Source organism: Moschus berezovskii, chromosome 2, assembly GCF_049115385.1.
Source record: "Moschus berezovskii isolate FMDL1 chromosome 2, NW_MosBer_1.0, whole genome shotgun sequence".
Classification (NCBI taxonomy): domain Eukaryota; kingdom Metazoa; phylum Chordata; class Mammalia; order Artiodactyla; family Moschidae; genus Moschus; species Moschus berezovskii.
The window spans coordinates 117,433,973-117,448,480 of record NC_142461.1 but is presented as its reverse complement, the minus strand read 5'-3'; the positions used below and the strand labels follow the sequence as shown (position 1 = coordinate 117,448,480).

Here is a 14,508-nt window from a genome sequence, read left to right as displayed (position 1 = left end):
ATGAAAGTGATGCTCTGTCCTCATTGCAACCCAAAGGGTTGAAATGATGTGGATACTGATTTTTCTTATTTTTAGTATTGTTAACTTGCATCACTTGAGTAAAGTGGTGTTTGCCAGGCATTTGTACTGTATATTACTCTTTTGTCTTTAGTAATTAAAATGTATTTTATGGGGAAATAGTTTGAGAGGATGTAAGTATCCTGTCTAATCAAATTTTCAGTTTATTCTTCTATATTGGTACGTATCTTTTATATCACATTAATGGAATCCTATTTTATAATGTCTACTACTGTCATTTTTTTGATTCTGAAATTGTCTGAGATCTAGCCACTTTCTGGCTAAATCCATAGTAAGTCCTTCTTTCTTGCACAAGATATTCAAGGCCCATCATGTATTTTTCCTGCTTCAGCCCTGGAGTCAACCAATTTGTCAAGGATCCCTGGTTCCTTTTGGTTGGAAATGGCATTTTGACATCAAGGTCTGGGTGCTAAGTGGGCTTCTTGCTTATGTGATATCAGTGTTCCTAGCCCTCTCAGTGACACAGCTAGGGAAATATGTGAATATATGTGCATATTTATACACATATTATCATCTGTGTTTCTGTATGTTTACATTGAAAGTCATGAGTTCATACCAATATCTCAAAATCTCATCTAATATCAGGATTTAGTCTGTGTAATTATGGTGTGACTATTTTCATTCTCTGTATAGTGTTGCCTATTTTCATCCACTGTATCCTTAAGAAATTCACTTATTCATTCATTACCTGCGTTACATGTAATGAATTGCCTGTTGCCACCAGACCTTTTCCTCTCATCAGGTAGGTATCCTCTTGCTCGGCCCTGATATCCTGTCCTGGGCTGATGCCATTCCTGTTCTTTACCTCACGTGGATGCCTCCTCACTCTTCTGGGGCACCAACATCCCATGTCAGACTACTTCCCCCTGCTTACAGAGAGAGATCTTTCCTCCCCTAACTCAGCCTCCTGTCCAGCCCAACCCCCCTCCCCCATGAGCACCCTTTCTGTCCTTGTCCAGGTTCTCACTCTCTGTACTTAGGCTGCTCCCTCAATGGCCTGACTAATCTATCTCCCATGAAGATACCTTATATATGTTTTTCCTTGGAAGGCTGTCTTTTATATTCATTTTAAGTTACAAGAAATGGTTTGCTGGCTAATTTCAACCATTTCCTTCCTTTCATCTTTCCTTAAAGTGTTCTTCCTTATGATTTTTTATTTGGCGTCTTATATTATGTATGGTTTTATTTGATAATGGGTCTGTTGAGTAACTCTACAAGTCCCCAGAGAGTCTTTCTGTACTATTGTTTTAAAGTGGTTTACTTAAAATTGCTGTATAGTTGGTAAGCAAAGAATTGCAATGCAAGACAGTTCATATGCACAGTATAGCAAAGCTTGCCAGCTGGCAGGCACAGTATAACAGGAGAAATTTCTTGTACCATTTTTTATCTTGAGTAAGTCATTTCACTGTTTGGGGCATCATTTGTAGTTTGCATCGTTAGGACTAGATCAGGAATACAATGAGGTAAATAATCAGAAATCCATGTTATAAGAAAGAGCCTCTGATCTGTATTCAAGAGAGAATTTTGGACTAACATTTTATTTTTTTGAATAGACAAAAGGCATGGATAAAGTTAATGTTTAAGGATACAGATTTGAAAGGAGTAAGCTATGGTGATCTAATTACAGTATAATGGATATGGACAACAATATTGTACTATAATTAGGTAATGTAAAATAAATGTACAATGGCAGTTGTATTACAACATACAAATGTATCAAGGTAGCATATTTTACACCTTGAATTTACACAATGTTGTATGTCAGATAGCTTCCATTTTTTAAAAAAATTGGGCAAAAGAAGCATTTTAGAGATTACAAAGAACCATTATATATATGAAAAGGTTCAACCTCGTTTGTGTGCCAGGATATGCAACTTAAAATTTTTTTTCCCACTAATTTAACAAAAATGTTAAATATTCACTGTTGGTCTGGGCATTGAGAAATGAGGTCTTTCTGTACACTATGGTAAAGTAGAAGTCAGTGTTATGTATCTGAAGAGTTTAGCAATATAAATTAAGTCTTAAAAGTGTGCCTTCATTTTGATATAGTAGTTTCAGTTCTAGAAGTTCATCTAATGGAAATAATTACAGATATTACACAAAGATTTGTCCTCAAAAATAGTCACTGATGATAAAAATCAGTAAAAGAATAGTTATAATAGAGCTCAGACGATGAAGAATTCACCTGCGCTGCAGGAGACCTGGTTTCAATCCCTGGGTTGGGAATATCCTCCAGAGAAGGGAGTGGCAATCCATACCAGTATTCCTGACTGAAGAAACCCACAGACAGAGGAGCCTGATGGGTGTCAGTCCACAGGGTCACAGAGAGTCAACACGACTGAGCCACTAACACACATACATAATGGAGTAATAGAGAATTAGTTACACATGTGTTGTATCTGTATGACACTGTGGATCTATATGGAATACTGTATAGCCATTAAAATGACATTTAATATTTAATGATTTTACCAGGTGTCTCTAACTCCCCAACTATGGACCAGTACCTATTCTTAGCCTGTTAGGAACTGGACTGCACAGCAGGAGATGAGGGTCAGGGCAAGTGAGTGAAGCTTTGTGCCATTCACCAATCCCCATCGCTCTCCTCATGGGTTCAGATTGCCACCTGAACCATTCACCCCCACCCCAATCCTCCACCTCCATCCGTGGAACAATTGTCTTCCACGAAACTGGTCCCTGGTGCCAATAAAGGTTGGGGACTGCTGATACTGTTTAATAATGTGACAGAATTTCAGTTCACTTCAGTTGCTCAGTTGTGTCCGACTCTTTGTGACCCCATGAACTGCAGCACACCAGTATTCCCTGTCTATCACCAACTCACTGAGCTTGCTCAAACTCGTGTCCATCGAGTCGGTGATGCCATCCAGCCAACTCATCCTCCGTCGTCCCCTTCTCCTCCTGCCTTCAGTCTTTCCCAGCATCAGGGTCTTTTCCAGTGAGTCAGTTCTTTCCATCAGGTGGACAAAGTATTGGAGCTTCAGCATCAGTCCTTCCAATAAATATTCAGGACTGATTTCCTTTAGGATTGACTAGTTTGATCTCCTTGCAGTTCAAGGAACTCTCATGAGTCTTCTCCAACACCACAGTTCAAAGCATCAATTCTTTGGCATTCAGCTTTCTTTATAGTCCAAGTGTGACATCCATATATGACTACTAGAAAAACCATAGCTGTGACTAGACAGACCTTTGTTGGCAAAGTAATGTCTTTACCTTTTAACATGCTGTCTAGGTTTGTCATAGCTTTTCTTCCAAGGAGCAAGTGTCTTTTAATTTCATGGCTGCAGTCACCATCTGCAGTGATTTGGAAGCCCAAGAAAATAAAGTGTCACTGTTTCCATTGTTTCCCCATATTTACCATAAAGTGATGGGACTGGATGCCATGATTTTAGATTTTTGAATGTTGAGTTTTAAGCCAGCTTTTTCACTGCAGATGATGACTGCAGCCATGAAATTAAAAGACGCTTGCTCCTTGGAAGAAAAGCTATGACAAACCTAGACAGCTCAGCATTTCACAGGATGTACTCTGCATATAAATTAAATAAGCGGGGTAACAATATACAGCCTTGACGTACTCCTTTCCAATTTGGAATCAGTCGGTTGTTCCATGTCCCATTCTAACTGTTGCTTCTTAACCTGCATACAGATTTCTCAGGAGGTAGGTAAGGTGATCTGGTATCCTCATCTCTTTAAGAATTTTCCACAGTTTGTTGTCATCTACACAGTCAAAGGCTTTAGCGTATACAATGAAGCAGAAATAGATGTTTTTCTGCAGTTCTCTTGCTTTTTCTATGATCCAGTGGATGTTGGCAATTTGATCTCTGGTTCCTCTACCTTTTCTAAATCCACCTTAAACATCTGGAAGTTCTCAGTTCACGCACTGTTGAAGCCTAGTTGGAGAATTTTGAGCATTACTGCTAGTATGTGAGATGAGTGCAATTGTGCTGTAGTTTGAGCATTCTTTAGGATTGCCTTTCTTTGGGTTTGGAGTGAAAACTGACCTTTTCCAGCCCTATGGCCACTGCTGAGTTTTCCAGTTTGCTGACATATTGCTGACATTTTAACAGCATCATCTTTTAGGATTTGAAATAGCTCAGCTGGAATTCCATCACCTCCACTAGCTTTGTTTGTAGTAATGCTTCCTAAGGCCCACTTGACTTTGCATTCCAGGATGTCTGGCTCTAGGTGAGTGATCACACCATCGTGGTTATCTGGGTCATTAAGATCTTTTTTGTATAGTTCTTCTGTGTATTCTTGCCACCTATTCTTAATATCTTCTGCTTCTGTTAGGGCCATACCATTTATTTAGATAATTGTATTTTAAAGGAAATTGTAATACTCTTTTTTTTTTTTTAATTAAAAAATATTTTTGTATTTTTATACATTATTCTTTCTTTTTCTGTATTTTTCTGGGAGCAAATTTAAAGTTCCTTCCAAAGTCTTAATTCAGCAAGTGTAATTTAGTTCATAATATCCAGAAATAACAATGACCTCCTTCTGAACCCCAAATAAACCTTGAGCTTTAAAGATTTTTTTTAGAATTATGAATTATATTATGTAAGATTGATCATTTATGTGGTATACTTAGTAGTGGATATTGCTATACAAAATTTAAACTGTACCTTCAACCATGTTTGGAGTTCTAAAATAAAATGCCTTATAGCAATGAAATAGAAAAAATATGAAGAACATACACATGTTTATATGTGGAATTGTCCTAGAAACTGGAAAGAGGAGTCTCTACTGGATGTTTGATTAGCTAGTATAAACTCCGTCACTATCCTGGAAGTTTCTTGAGAGCAAATAGCTATCTTAGTTCACTACTACTTCCCTAGCATGTAGCATAGAGTGAAGCATAAAGTAAACCCTCAAATATTTGTTCAAAGATGAAAAGGAGAAACCTTGGCAGTAAATCACAAGGAGAGGGAAGATGAAGAGTGTTAGAAGAAGAGTTAAAAGACAGATTAAAGAAACTAAAGAAACTGACTTCTTAAATCTTGTGTAGAACCCTCCTGTGTACTCTTCATGCCAGTGATTTTCCTACCAGTATAGGTTGTGGAGTCTTCTGTGTTGTTGGAAGAGGGTGTTTGCTATGACCACTGCGTTCTCTTGGCAAAACTATTAGCCTTTGCTCTGCTTCGTACTGTACTCCAGGATCAAATTTGCCTGTTACTCCAGGTGTTTCTTGACTTCCTACTTTTGCATTCCAGTCCCCTATAATGAAAAGGACATCTTTTTTGGGTGTTAGCTCTAAAAGGTCTTGTAGTTCTTCATAGAACCATTCAACTTCAGCTTCTTCAGCATTACTGGTCGGGGCATAGACTTAGATTACTGTGATATTGAATGGTTTGCCTTGGAAATGAACAGAGATCATTCTGTCGCTTTTGAGATTGCACCCAAGTACTGCATTTTGGACTCTTTTGTTTACTATGATAGCTACTCCATTTCTTCAAAGGGATTCTTACCCACAGTAGTAGATCTAATGGTCATCTGAGTTAAATTCACCCATTCCAGTCCATTTTAGTTCACTGATTCCTAAAATGTTGACGTTCACTCTTGCCATCTCCTGTTTGACCACTCCAGTTTGCCTTGATTCATGGACCTAACATTCCAGGTTCCTATGCAGTATTGCTCTTTACAGCATTAGACCTTGTTTCCATCACCAGTCACATCCACAGCTGGGTATTGTTTTTGCTTTGGCTCTGTCCCTTCATTCTTTCTGGAGTTATTTCTCCACTGATCTCCAGTAGCCTATTGGGCACCTACCCAGTAGCCTATTGAACACCTGGGGAGGTCATGTTTCATACTGTTCATGGGATTCTCAAGGCAAGAATACTGAAGTGGTTTGCCATTCCCTTCTCCAGTGGACCACATTTTGTCAGAAGACTACACATGGACATCACCAGATGTCAACAACAAAATCAGATTGATTATATTCTTTTCAGCCAAAGATGGAGAAGCTCTATACAGTTAGCAGAAACAAGACCTGGAGCTGACTGTGGCTCAGATCATGAACTCCTTATTGCCAAATTCAGACTTAAATAGAAGAAAGTAGGGAAAACCACTACACCATTCAGGTATGACCTAAATCAAATCCCTAATGATTATACAGTGGAAGTGAGAAATAGATTTAAGGAACTAGATCTGATAGAGTACCTGATGAACTGTGGACGGAGGTTCATGACATTGTACAGGAGACAGGGAGCAAGGCCATCCCCAAGAAAAAGTAGTGCAAAAAGGCAAAATGGTTGTCTGAGGAGGACTTACAAATAGCTGTGAAAAGAAGAGAAGCAAAAAGCAAAAGAGAATAGGAAATACACCCATTTGAATGCAGAGTTCCAAAGAATAGCAGGGAGAGATGAGAAAGCCTTCCTCAGTATCAATGCAAAGAAATAGAGGAAAACAATAGAATGGGAAAGACTAGAGATCTCTTCAAGAAAATTAGAGACACCAAGGGAACATTTCATGCAGAAATGGGCTCAATAAAGGACAGAAATGGTATGGACCTAACAGAAGGAGAAGATATTAAGGAGAGGTGGCAAGAATACACGGAAGAACTGTACAAAAAAGACCTTCACAACCCAGATAATCACAATGGTGTGATCACTCAGCTAGAGCCAGACATCGTGGAATGCGAAGTCAAGTGGGCCTTAGGAAGCATCACTACGAACAAACCTAATGGGGATGATGGAATTCCAGTTGAGCTATTTCAAATCTTGAATGATGATGCTGTGAAAGTGCTAAACTCAATATGCCATCAAATTTGGAAAACTCAGCAGTGGCCACTGGACTGGAAAAGGTCAGTTTTCATTCCAATACTAAAACAAGGAAATGCCAAAGAATGCTCAGAGTACCACACAATTGCACTCATCTTACACGCTTGTAAAGTCATGCTCAAAATTCTCCAGACCAGGCTTCAACAGTACGTGAACTGTGAACTTCCAAATGTTCAAGCTGGTTTTAGAAAAGGTAGAGGAACCAGAGATCAAATTGCCAACATCCACTGGATCGTTGAAAAAGCAAGAAAATTCCAGAAAAACATCTATTTCTGGTTTATTGACTGTGCCAAAGCCTTTGACTGTGTGGATCACAATAAACTGTGGAAAATTCTGAAGAAGATGGGAATACAGATCACTTGACCTGCCTCTTGAGAAATCTGTCTGCAGGTTAGGAAGCAACAGTTAGAACTGGACATGGAACAACAGACTGGTTCCAGATAGGAAAAGGAGTACGTCAAGGCTGTGTATTGTCACCCTGCTTATTTAACTTATATGCAGAGTACATCATGAGAAACGCTGGGCTGGAGGAAACACAAGCTGGAATCAAGATTGCCAGGAGAAATATCAGTAACCTCAGATATGCAGATGACACCACCCTTATGGCTGAAAATGAAGAATAACTAAAGGGCTTCTTGATGAAAGTGAAAGAGGAGAGTGAAAAGGTTGGCTTAAAACTCAACATTCAGAAAATAAAGATCATGGCATCCTATCCCATCATTTCATAGCAATTAGATGGGAAAACAGTGGCAGACTTTATTTTTGGGGGCTCCTAAATCACTGCAAATGGTGACTGCAGCTATGAAATTAAAAGACGCTTGCTCCTTGGAGAAAAGTTATGACCAATCTAGACAGCATATTAAAAAGCAGAGACATGATTTTGCCAATAAAGGTCCATCTAGTCAAGGCTATGGTTTTTCCAACAGTCATGTATGGATGTGAGAGTTGGACAATAAAAAAAGCTGAGCACTGAAGAATTGATGGTTTTGAGCTGTGGTGTCGGAGAAGACTCTTGAGAGTCCCTTGGACTGCAAGGAGATCAAACCAGTCCATCCTAAGGGAAATCAGTCCTGAATATTCATTGGAAAGACTGAAGTTGAAACTGAAGCTCCAATACTTTGGCCACCTGATGGGAAGAGCTGACTCATTGGAAAAGACCCTGATGCTGGGAAAGATGTAGGCAAGAGGAAGGACGACAGATGATGAGATGGTTAGATGGCATCACCAACTCAATAGAGATGAGTTTGAGTAAACTCCAGGAGTTGCTACTGGACAGGGATGCCTGGCATGCAGCAGTCCACGGGGTCGCAAAGAGTCAGACACAGCTGAGTGACTGAACTGAACTGATAGGTTGTAGATGTTTGCCAGAGAGCGGTGTGCTGTAGTAAGAGTTCTCTATCTGCAGTCATTGTCTTCTCTGACAGTTTATAGTTGAACAAAGCCTCCTTCCCATGCTTTCCTAGGAGCACATTTCCACCGTTAATGTGAAAGGGAGATAAGCCTGGATTTAGAGGTTTGAGATTCAGTTAGATTAACAAACATAGCATTTAAGCCTGCTGGAGGAATTATGATCATTTATATCTCAAGGTGCTTGTCTTTACAGCTACCTCAGCTAGATATTAGGAAATAGTATAAGGAATGGGAATTGTTATTGGTTGACTAGAAAATAATCTGCTGTGTAGGTAAGGAACTTCTTTTGTAGAATGGGACAGTAGTAGTCATGGGGGGTAGAAAAGAAACCAAGGGTTGATTCCTTCAGAAAGCTTTTCTATAAGTATTGGATTGGTTCCCTGCACTAGTTCTATATTTTTAATATTTTAACTCTTATTCTTAACCAGATTGTATTGAAATTTCTGTTTTCTTTCTTCTGCTTGACTAAAAGTTTCTCAGAGTGGAGGGTGTGTTTGTTTTTTCACCTTTGTGTCTTTGTGTGTGTTTGATGTTTAAATGTTTCCTGAACTTAACTGAGTTTAAATATTGCTTTGATTTTTCAAAGCAATATGAACTGCATCTTCTTACTAGTTTTAGGAGTTTATTGAGATAGGTAACATAATCTAAACTTACCTGGTTCATTCATATAGCAATTTATTCATTCCTTAGTATTTAATGGGGGCTTCCCAGGTGGCACTAGTGGTTAAAGAATCTATCTGCCAGTGCAGGGGACACAAGAGGCACAGGTTCAATCCCTGGTTGGGGAAGATTCCCTGGAGTAGGAAGTGGTAGCCCACTCCCGTATTCTTGCCTGGAGAATCCCAGAGACAGAAAAGCCTGGCAGGCAACAGTCCATGGGGCTGCAAGGAGTCAAGATGACTGAGGAACTAACACGTTCTTTCTTTCAGGAGAACTTTCTTCTTCCTATCTCTTCTAACATCTCTGATTCCGGGACTCAGAACTGTAGCTATTTGCACCTTTCTCCACAGGAATTACCCAATTCTGTTGAGCAGGACATTCTTCACCACATTTATAAGCAAAATTATGTAAAAACAAATTTTTTTCTCTTATGTACCATTGGCTTTTATGCATAAGCATATAGTTAACTCTGTTCGCCACTAGATGGGGTTTCAGTGAATGTAATGGAGTATTAGCTGGGTTTAAAAATGAGACACTCGCCTAAGCAGTTTAAGTATGTTGTACTTGTCCTTAAGCTAAAAATCAGATAAGTAAGCTATGAAGTTAGGGAAGAGGCAGCTCCTTCAACTACATTGTGGGGCAAACAGACTTTGATGAATTAGGCTGAGAACCAGACCACAGTGACTACATTTTAAAAAATTTAAAGTTTTCTGAATAAGTATTTTGAAATATGAGGCCTTGTCTTTTCACCAGACTTCAAAAGTCAGGATTTTCACTCTTTTAATTATTGCCCTTCAACCACAGCCTTAAAGGCTAAGCTAAATGTTTCTCTTTTACCTTCTTTATGGTAGAGTTGGATGTGTTTTGCTTTTATATGGGTGTTTTTATTTTAGGAGCAGAGCTCTATTATAAAAATGCTTAAAAGTGAGTGGGTTTTTGGATGACAGTAGTTACAGAGAGTGTAATTATCTGAGTGTTTTTATTTTTTACTATGTTTCAAGAAGTGTTTCAAAACTAAATATTTAATAGTGTGAAACCACTTTGTTTTTCAGTATCCTTGCCATGAAAAAGAGGACGTGATAAGTTGTTCAGCTTATGAAATTCAAGTTACATGTGAATTCTGCCAGGTGTGTATGCAATATTTGGTATTTTGGGCTATTTTTCAAATTTTTTTAATTTTTCATATTGTAGATTATAAGTATTTTCATAGGTTATTTCTAGATCATTTTTTTATATAAATAAGGAATACTTATTTATAGGTATATAGTTTAGCTGATACTACTATTGTATTTTTAAATTATTAAATAGAGCATCAGAATACACTTAACTATGACAAAGATAAATATATATATTTTAGGGTTTTGATTTCTCCTTAAATGAGTTCCAAATAATACTAGTCCCATGAGGTGAAAAAGGGTTCAGATAGAAAATGGATGTGGCAGATATGCTGTATTCTAGGAGCTCTTCTGTTCATTTCCTTTGAACATATTAAGTCTTTGAAAAGTCCTGCCTCCCAAAAGAAATATTCTAGCACTTCCCAAATCTGACTATAATAGCGATTGTCATCTCTGTTGTGAAGGGCTTTTTCTGAGGTTTTTGAAGGTTGCATATTTCTGCAAGGCTAACAAACTAGTGTTGAAAAGGAATAATTTTACAGATTTGTTAGTTCAGTCAAATATAGTTGTTATATGTAATTTGTAGGAAGAAAGCAAAAACAAAAACCTGCAAGTTAATGGAAGGACTAATTGGGAACTTTCAAGTCTAAATCAAAAAGTAGGAAAACAATGTTGACTTGAAAATGCCTTTTTTGTAGTTTTTGATTTAAATCAGGATCCAGGAAAGTCCCCATATTGTATTCTGTTTAATATGGTTTATTCAGCCTCTTTTAGCCTAAAGCAGTTCCCCTCTCCTTTCTCTTTTCTTTTGTTCCCCATGACATTTATTTTTGAGGAGACCAGGTCTTTTGTGCTGTAGAATTTGGCTAATTGCATCTCAGCAGTGGTGTTTGACCTGTTTTTTCTATCTCCTTAATTTCCTGTAGTAGAATCTAGAAAAGCTTGATTAGATTTCAGGTTTGGATACAGCCGCACCCCCCCGCCCCCACCACGAATACTTAATGTGCTTTCTGTTCTCTCATCAGGGGACTCACAATATTTGTCCCACTTTTAGTGATGTTAACTTAACACTGACCTGTGAGTTCAGATATTGTCGACCTGGCCCAGCAATTATGAAGCTCCCATCACCTTTGCTCCTGATGGTTTTATCAGACATTGATGAGAGTTGCCTGTCCATCATTTCTTTGGCATTTAAAGTAGTGATCTTCTAATTATTTCATTCTTTCTGCACTTATGCTACTCAACAGGAAAGATTTAACCTAATAGAGTTCTTAACAGTTTTTTCAGTAATGTAAAATCTGCATGTTGCATGTCTTTATTCATAATAAGAAAATGGAAGATGGGGTTAAAATGTCGGTATAACTGTTTTATTTCACATTCAGATAGAAAAGGTAAAAAGCTTAATGAAAATCAAGTAATATTACATTTTAAGTTCTTTATTTAAAAATCTGTGCTGCAAAATGTTTAACTGTCTCTGAATGTTTTATTATAGGCAATACAAGGACCTGTGGAATATGAGTGATGACAAACCCTTTCTATGTACTGCCCCTGGATGTGGCCAGGTAATACATAAATTATTTGGTATGTTCACATTTATTAAACACTTGTGACAGTGAATGTTGTCATTAAGGGGATTCTTTTGCGATATTTTGTACAATTTTGGAGTTAGAATGAAAATAACCCAGAAAAATTTGGAGAAAACATTTTCCTCAGTAGCATATCTGAATTTTAAAGAATACAATCTAATATGGAAAAAAAAGTTAAGTCTTGTAAGGGAAAGATGGAAAACCTGGAGAAAACACAAGTTTTGAAAGTATTTTCATTTGACCATTATTGGTTGAAAATCATTGTAAACTGCCCGGTTGGAAATCAGATACATTATCTTGTATAAAAATTGTTTTATTTGCTGAACTCTTGTGAAATTAACTGATTTTTACCTCTGAGCGAATCACTAATGTATAGCGTATCACTAATATACTAATGTTATTAAGTCTAAAATCTTCAATATAGGTTTGTGTGGAAGCATTTTCAGAAAATAATATTTTAGTGTTTCAGAAGATATTTGTGTTTTTCAATAGACCATTAAACTAATATTGTTATATCTTAAAATAACTATAGACACTGAGGAACGAAAAAACTGATGTGTAGTAAAATTACAGAGTACTTAAATATACAAACTGTAAATCATAAATATTAAAATGTTTCTTTGGTTCTCATTGTTTTCTTTAGTTGATACTTTAAGTTGAGATATAATTTATATACAGTACTCTTGCGAGTCCCTTGGACTGCAAGGAGAGCCAACCAGTCCATCCTAAAGGAGACCAGTCCTGGGTGTTCATTGGAAGGACTGATGCTGAGGCTGAAACTCCAATACTTTGGCCACCTCATGCGAAGAGTTGACTCACTGGAAAAGACTCTGATGCTGGGAGGGATTGAGGGCAGGAGGAGAAGGGGACGACAGAGGATGAGATGGCTGGATGGCATCACCGACTCAATGCACATGAGTTTGGGTAAACTCTGGGAGTTGGTGATGGACAGGGAGGCCTGGCATGCTGCGATTCATGGGGTCACAAAAAGTCGGACACGACTGAGTGACTGAACTGAAACTGCATATTACTTATAAGTGTACAGTTTGATACATTTTAACATATGTATGTACCCATAAAACCATCACAATTCAGATAGTGAATGTATTCATCATCCCCCGAAGTTTCCTGTGCTTGTTTTGCCTCCTCTCACTCCTCCCAGCCCTGTCAACCTCTGTGCTGCCTTCTGTCACTGTAGGTTAGTTTTTATTTTCTAGAATTTTATGTAAATGGAATCATACAGTATGTACTTTTGACTGGATTCTTTCCTTCCACATAATTTACAGTTTCTCCATACTATGTGATCAATACAATAGTTAATTCCTTTTCATTGAGGAATAATATTTCCTTAATTCACAAGCAGTTATTCACTTGTTTATGGACTTTTGGCTTATTTCCAATTTTTAGTTGTTAGAAATAAAGCTGTTGTGAATATTTTAAGTACCAGCCTTTGTATGAACACATTCTTTTCTCTTGGGTGACTACCTAGAAGGGTAGTGGTGGGATCATATGTTACATATAATAGGAAACTGTCAAACTGCTTCTAAAAGGGAGGTACCACTTAATATTTCCACCAGTGGTCTGTGAGCAGTCCTGTTGTATACCCCTGCCAATATTTGGTGTGGTTCTTTTAATTTTAGCCATTTTCATTGGATGTATACTGATACATTGTGTATTAATTTGCATTTCATTGATGAAAAGATGAGTACTTTTTCATTTCGTATTGGCCATTTTTATACCTTAATTTTTCTGAAATATCTTCAAATTTGCTTTTTTAAAATTGGATTGTCTTTTAATTATTGAGTTGTATGAGTTCTTTAAATATTCTGGATACCAGTCCATCTTCAATTTTTTCTTTATATCTCTGGTTTCCAACTTGATTTTCATAATATGAAAATAATCTGTCCATCAAAAATGGACAGATGTTTCTAATTTTAATGAAGTCTGATGTGTTAATTTTTTCTGTTTCGTTGTTGCTTTCTGTGACTTATCTAAGAAACTTGCTTACATTTAAGACACAAAAATACTCTCCTTCATGTTCCTCTGAAAGTTTGGCTTTTCATTTGGGTCTCTTGCCTTTTGAATTAATGTTTGTGCATAAGTATGAGGTAGGAGTTGAAGTTCACTTTTTTTTTCCCATATGGCTTTTCAAAGATTCTAGTGTCATTTGTTGAAAAGGTTTTTCCTTTCTCCATTAAAGTGCTTCATCCCTTTTCTTGAAAACCAAAAGATTTGTAAAGCATGGATCTATTTCTGAGCTTCTATTCTGTTTTTTCATCAATCTGTCAACTTTCTATTCCAGTACCATATGTCTTGATTACTCTAGCTACATAGTGAGCCTTCCACTCACTATGGGTAAGTTCTCTGATTTAGTTTTCCTTTTTCAGGATTGTTTTGGATAGTCTTTTAATTTTAGTCCTTCTGGTGAGGGTGTAGTGGTATCTAAAGATTTTAGTTTACATGATGTCCAGTGATGTTGAGCAGAATAAAAGTGGGGCTTCCCTGGTGGCTCAGACAGTAAAGAATTTGCCTGCAATGCAGGAGACCCAGGTTCAATCTCTGGGTTAGGAAGATCCCCTGAAGAAGGGAATAGCTACCCTCTCCAGTATTCTTGCCTGGAGAATTCTATGGACAGAGGAGCCTGGTCTTGGGGTCACAAAGAATCAGACACGGCTGAGCGACTAACGCTTTCACTTTCACAGGATAAAGGTAGAAGGTACCAGAGTTGGTGATATTTTAAATGGGTTGGTCAGTGAATGCCTCTGTAATAAGGTGACATTTGAATAAAGATGTGGAACCAAACCCTACACATACCTTGGGGAAGAGTTTTTCAGAGTGAAAGAACAGCAAGTTCAAGGCTAAGAA

General features: G+C 37.6%; 1 protein-coding gene across 2 annotated transcripts in view; it reads left to right on the top strand.

Annotated features, from left to right (window-relative positions):
- The window catches only part of ATF2 (activating transcription factor 2), an 85,703-nt gene that overhangs the window by 14,252 nt on the left and 56,943 nt on the right, over nucleotides 1-14,508 (top strand). For both annotated transcript variants that reach the window (XM_055396903.2, XM_055396902.2), the window contains exons 3-4: nucleotides 9,995-10,069; nucleotides 11,550-11,619. In XM_055396903.2, the coding sequence (XP_055252878.1) occupies nucleotides 10,038-10,069; nucleotides 11,550-11,619 (102 nt within the window). In that variant the 5' untranslated portion in view covers nucleotides 9,995-10,037. The remainder of the gene's footprint in view (nucleotides 1-9,994; nucleotides 10,070-11,549; nucleotides 11,620-14,508) is intronic.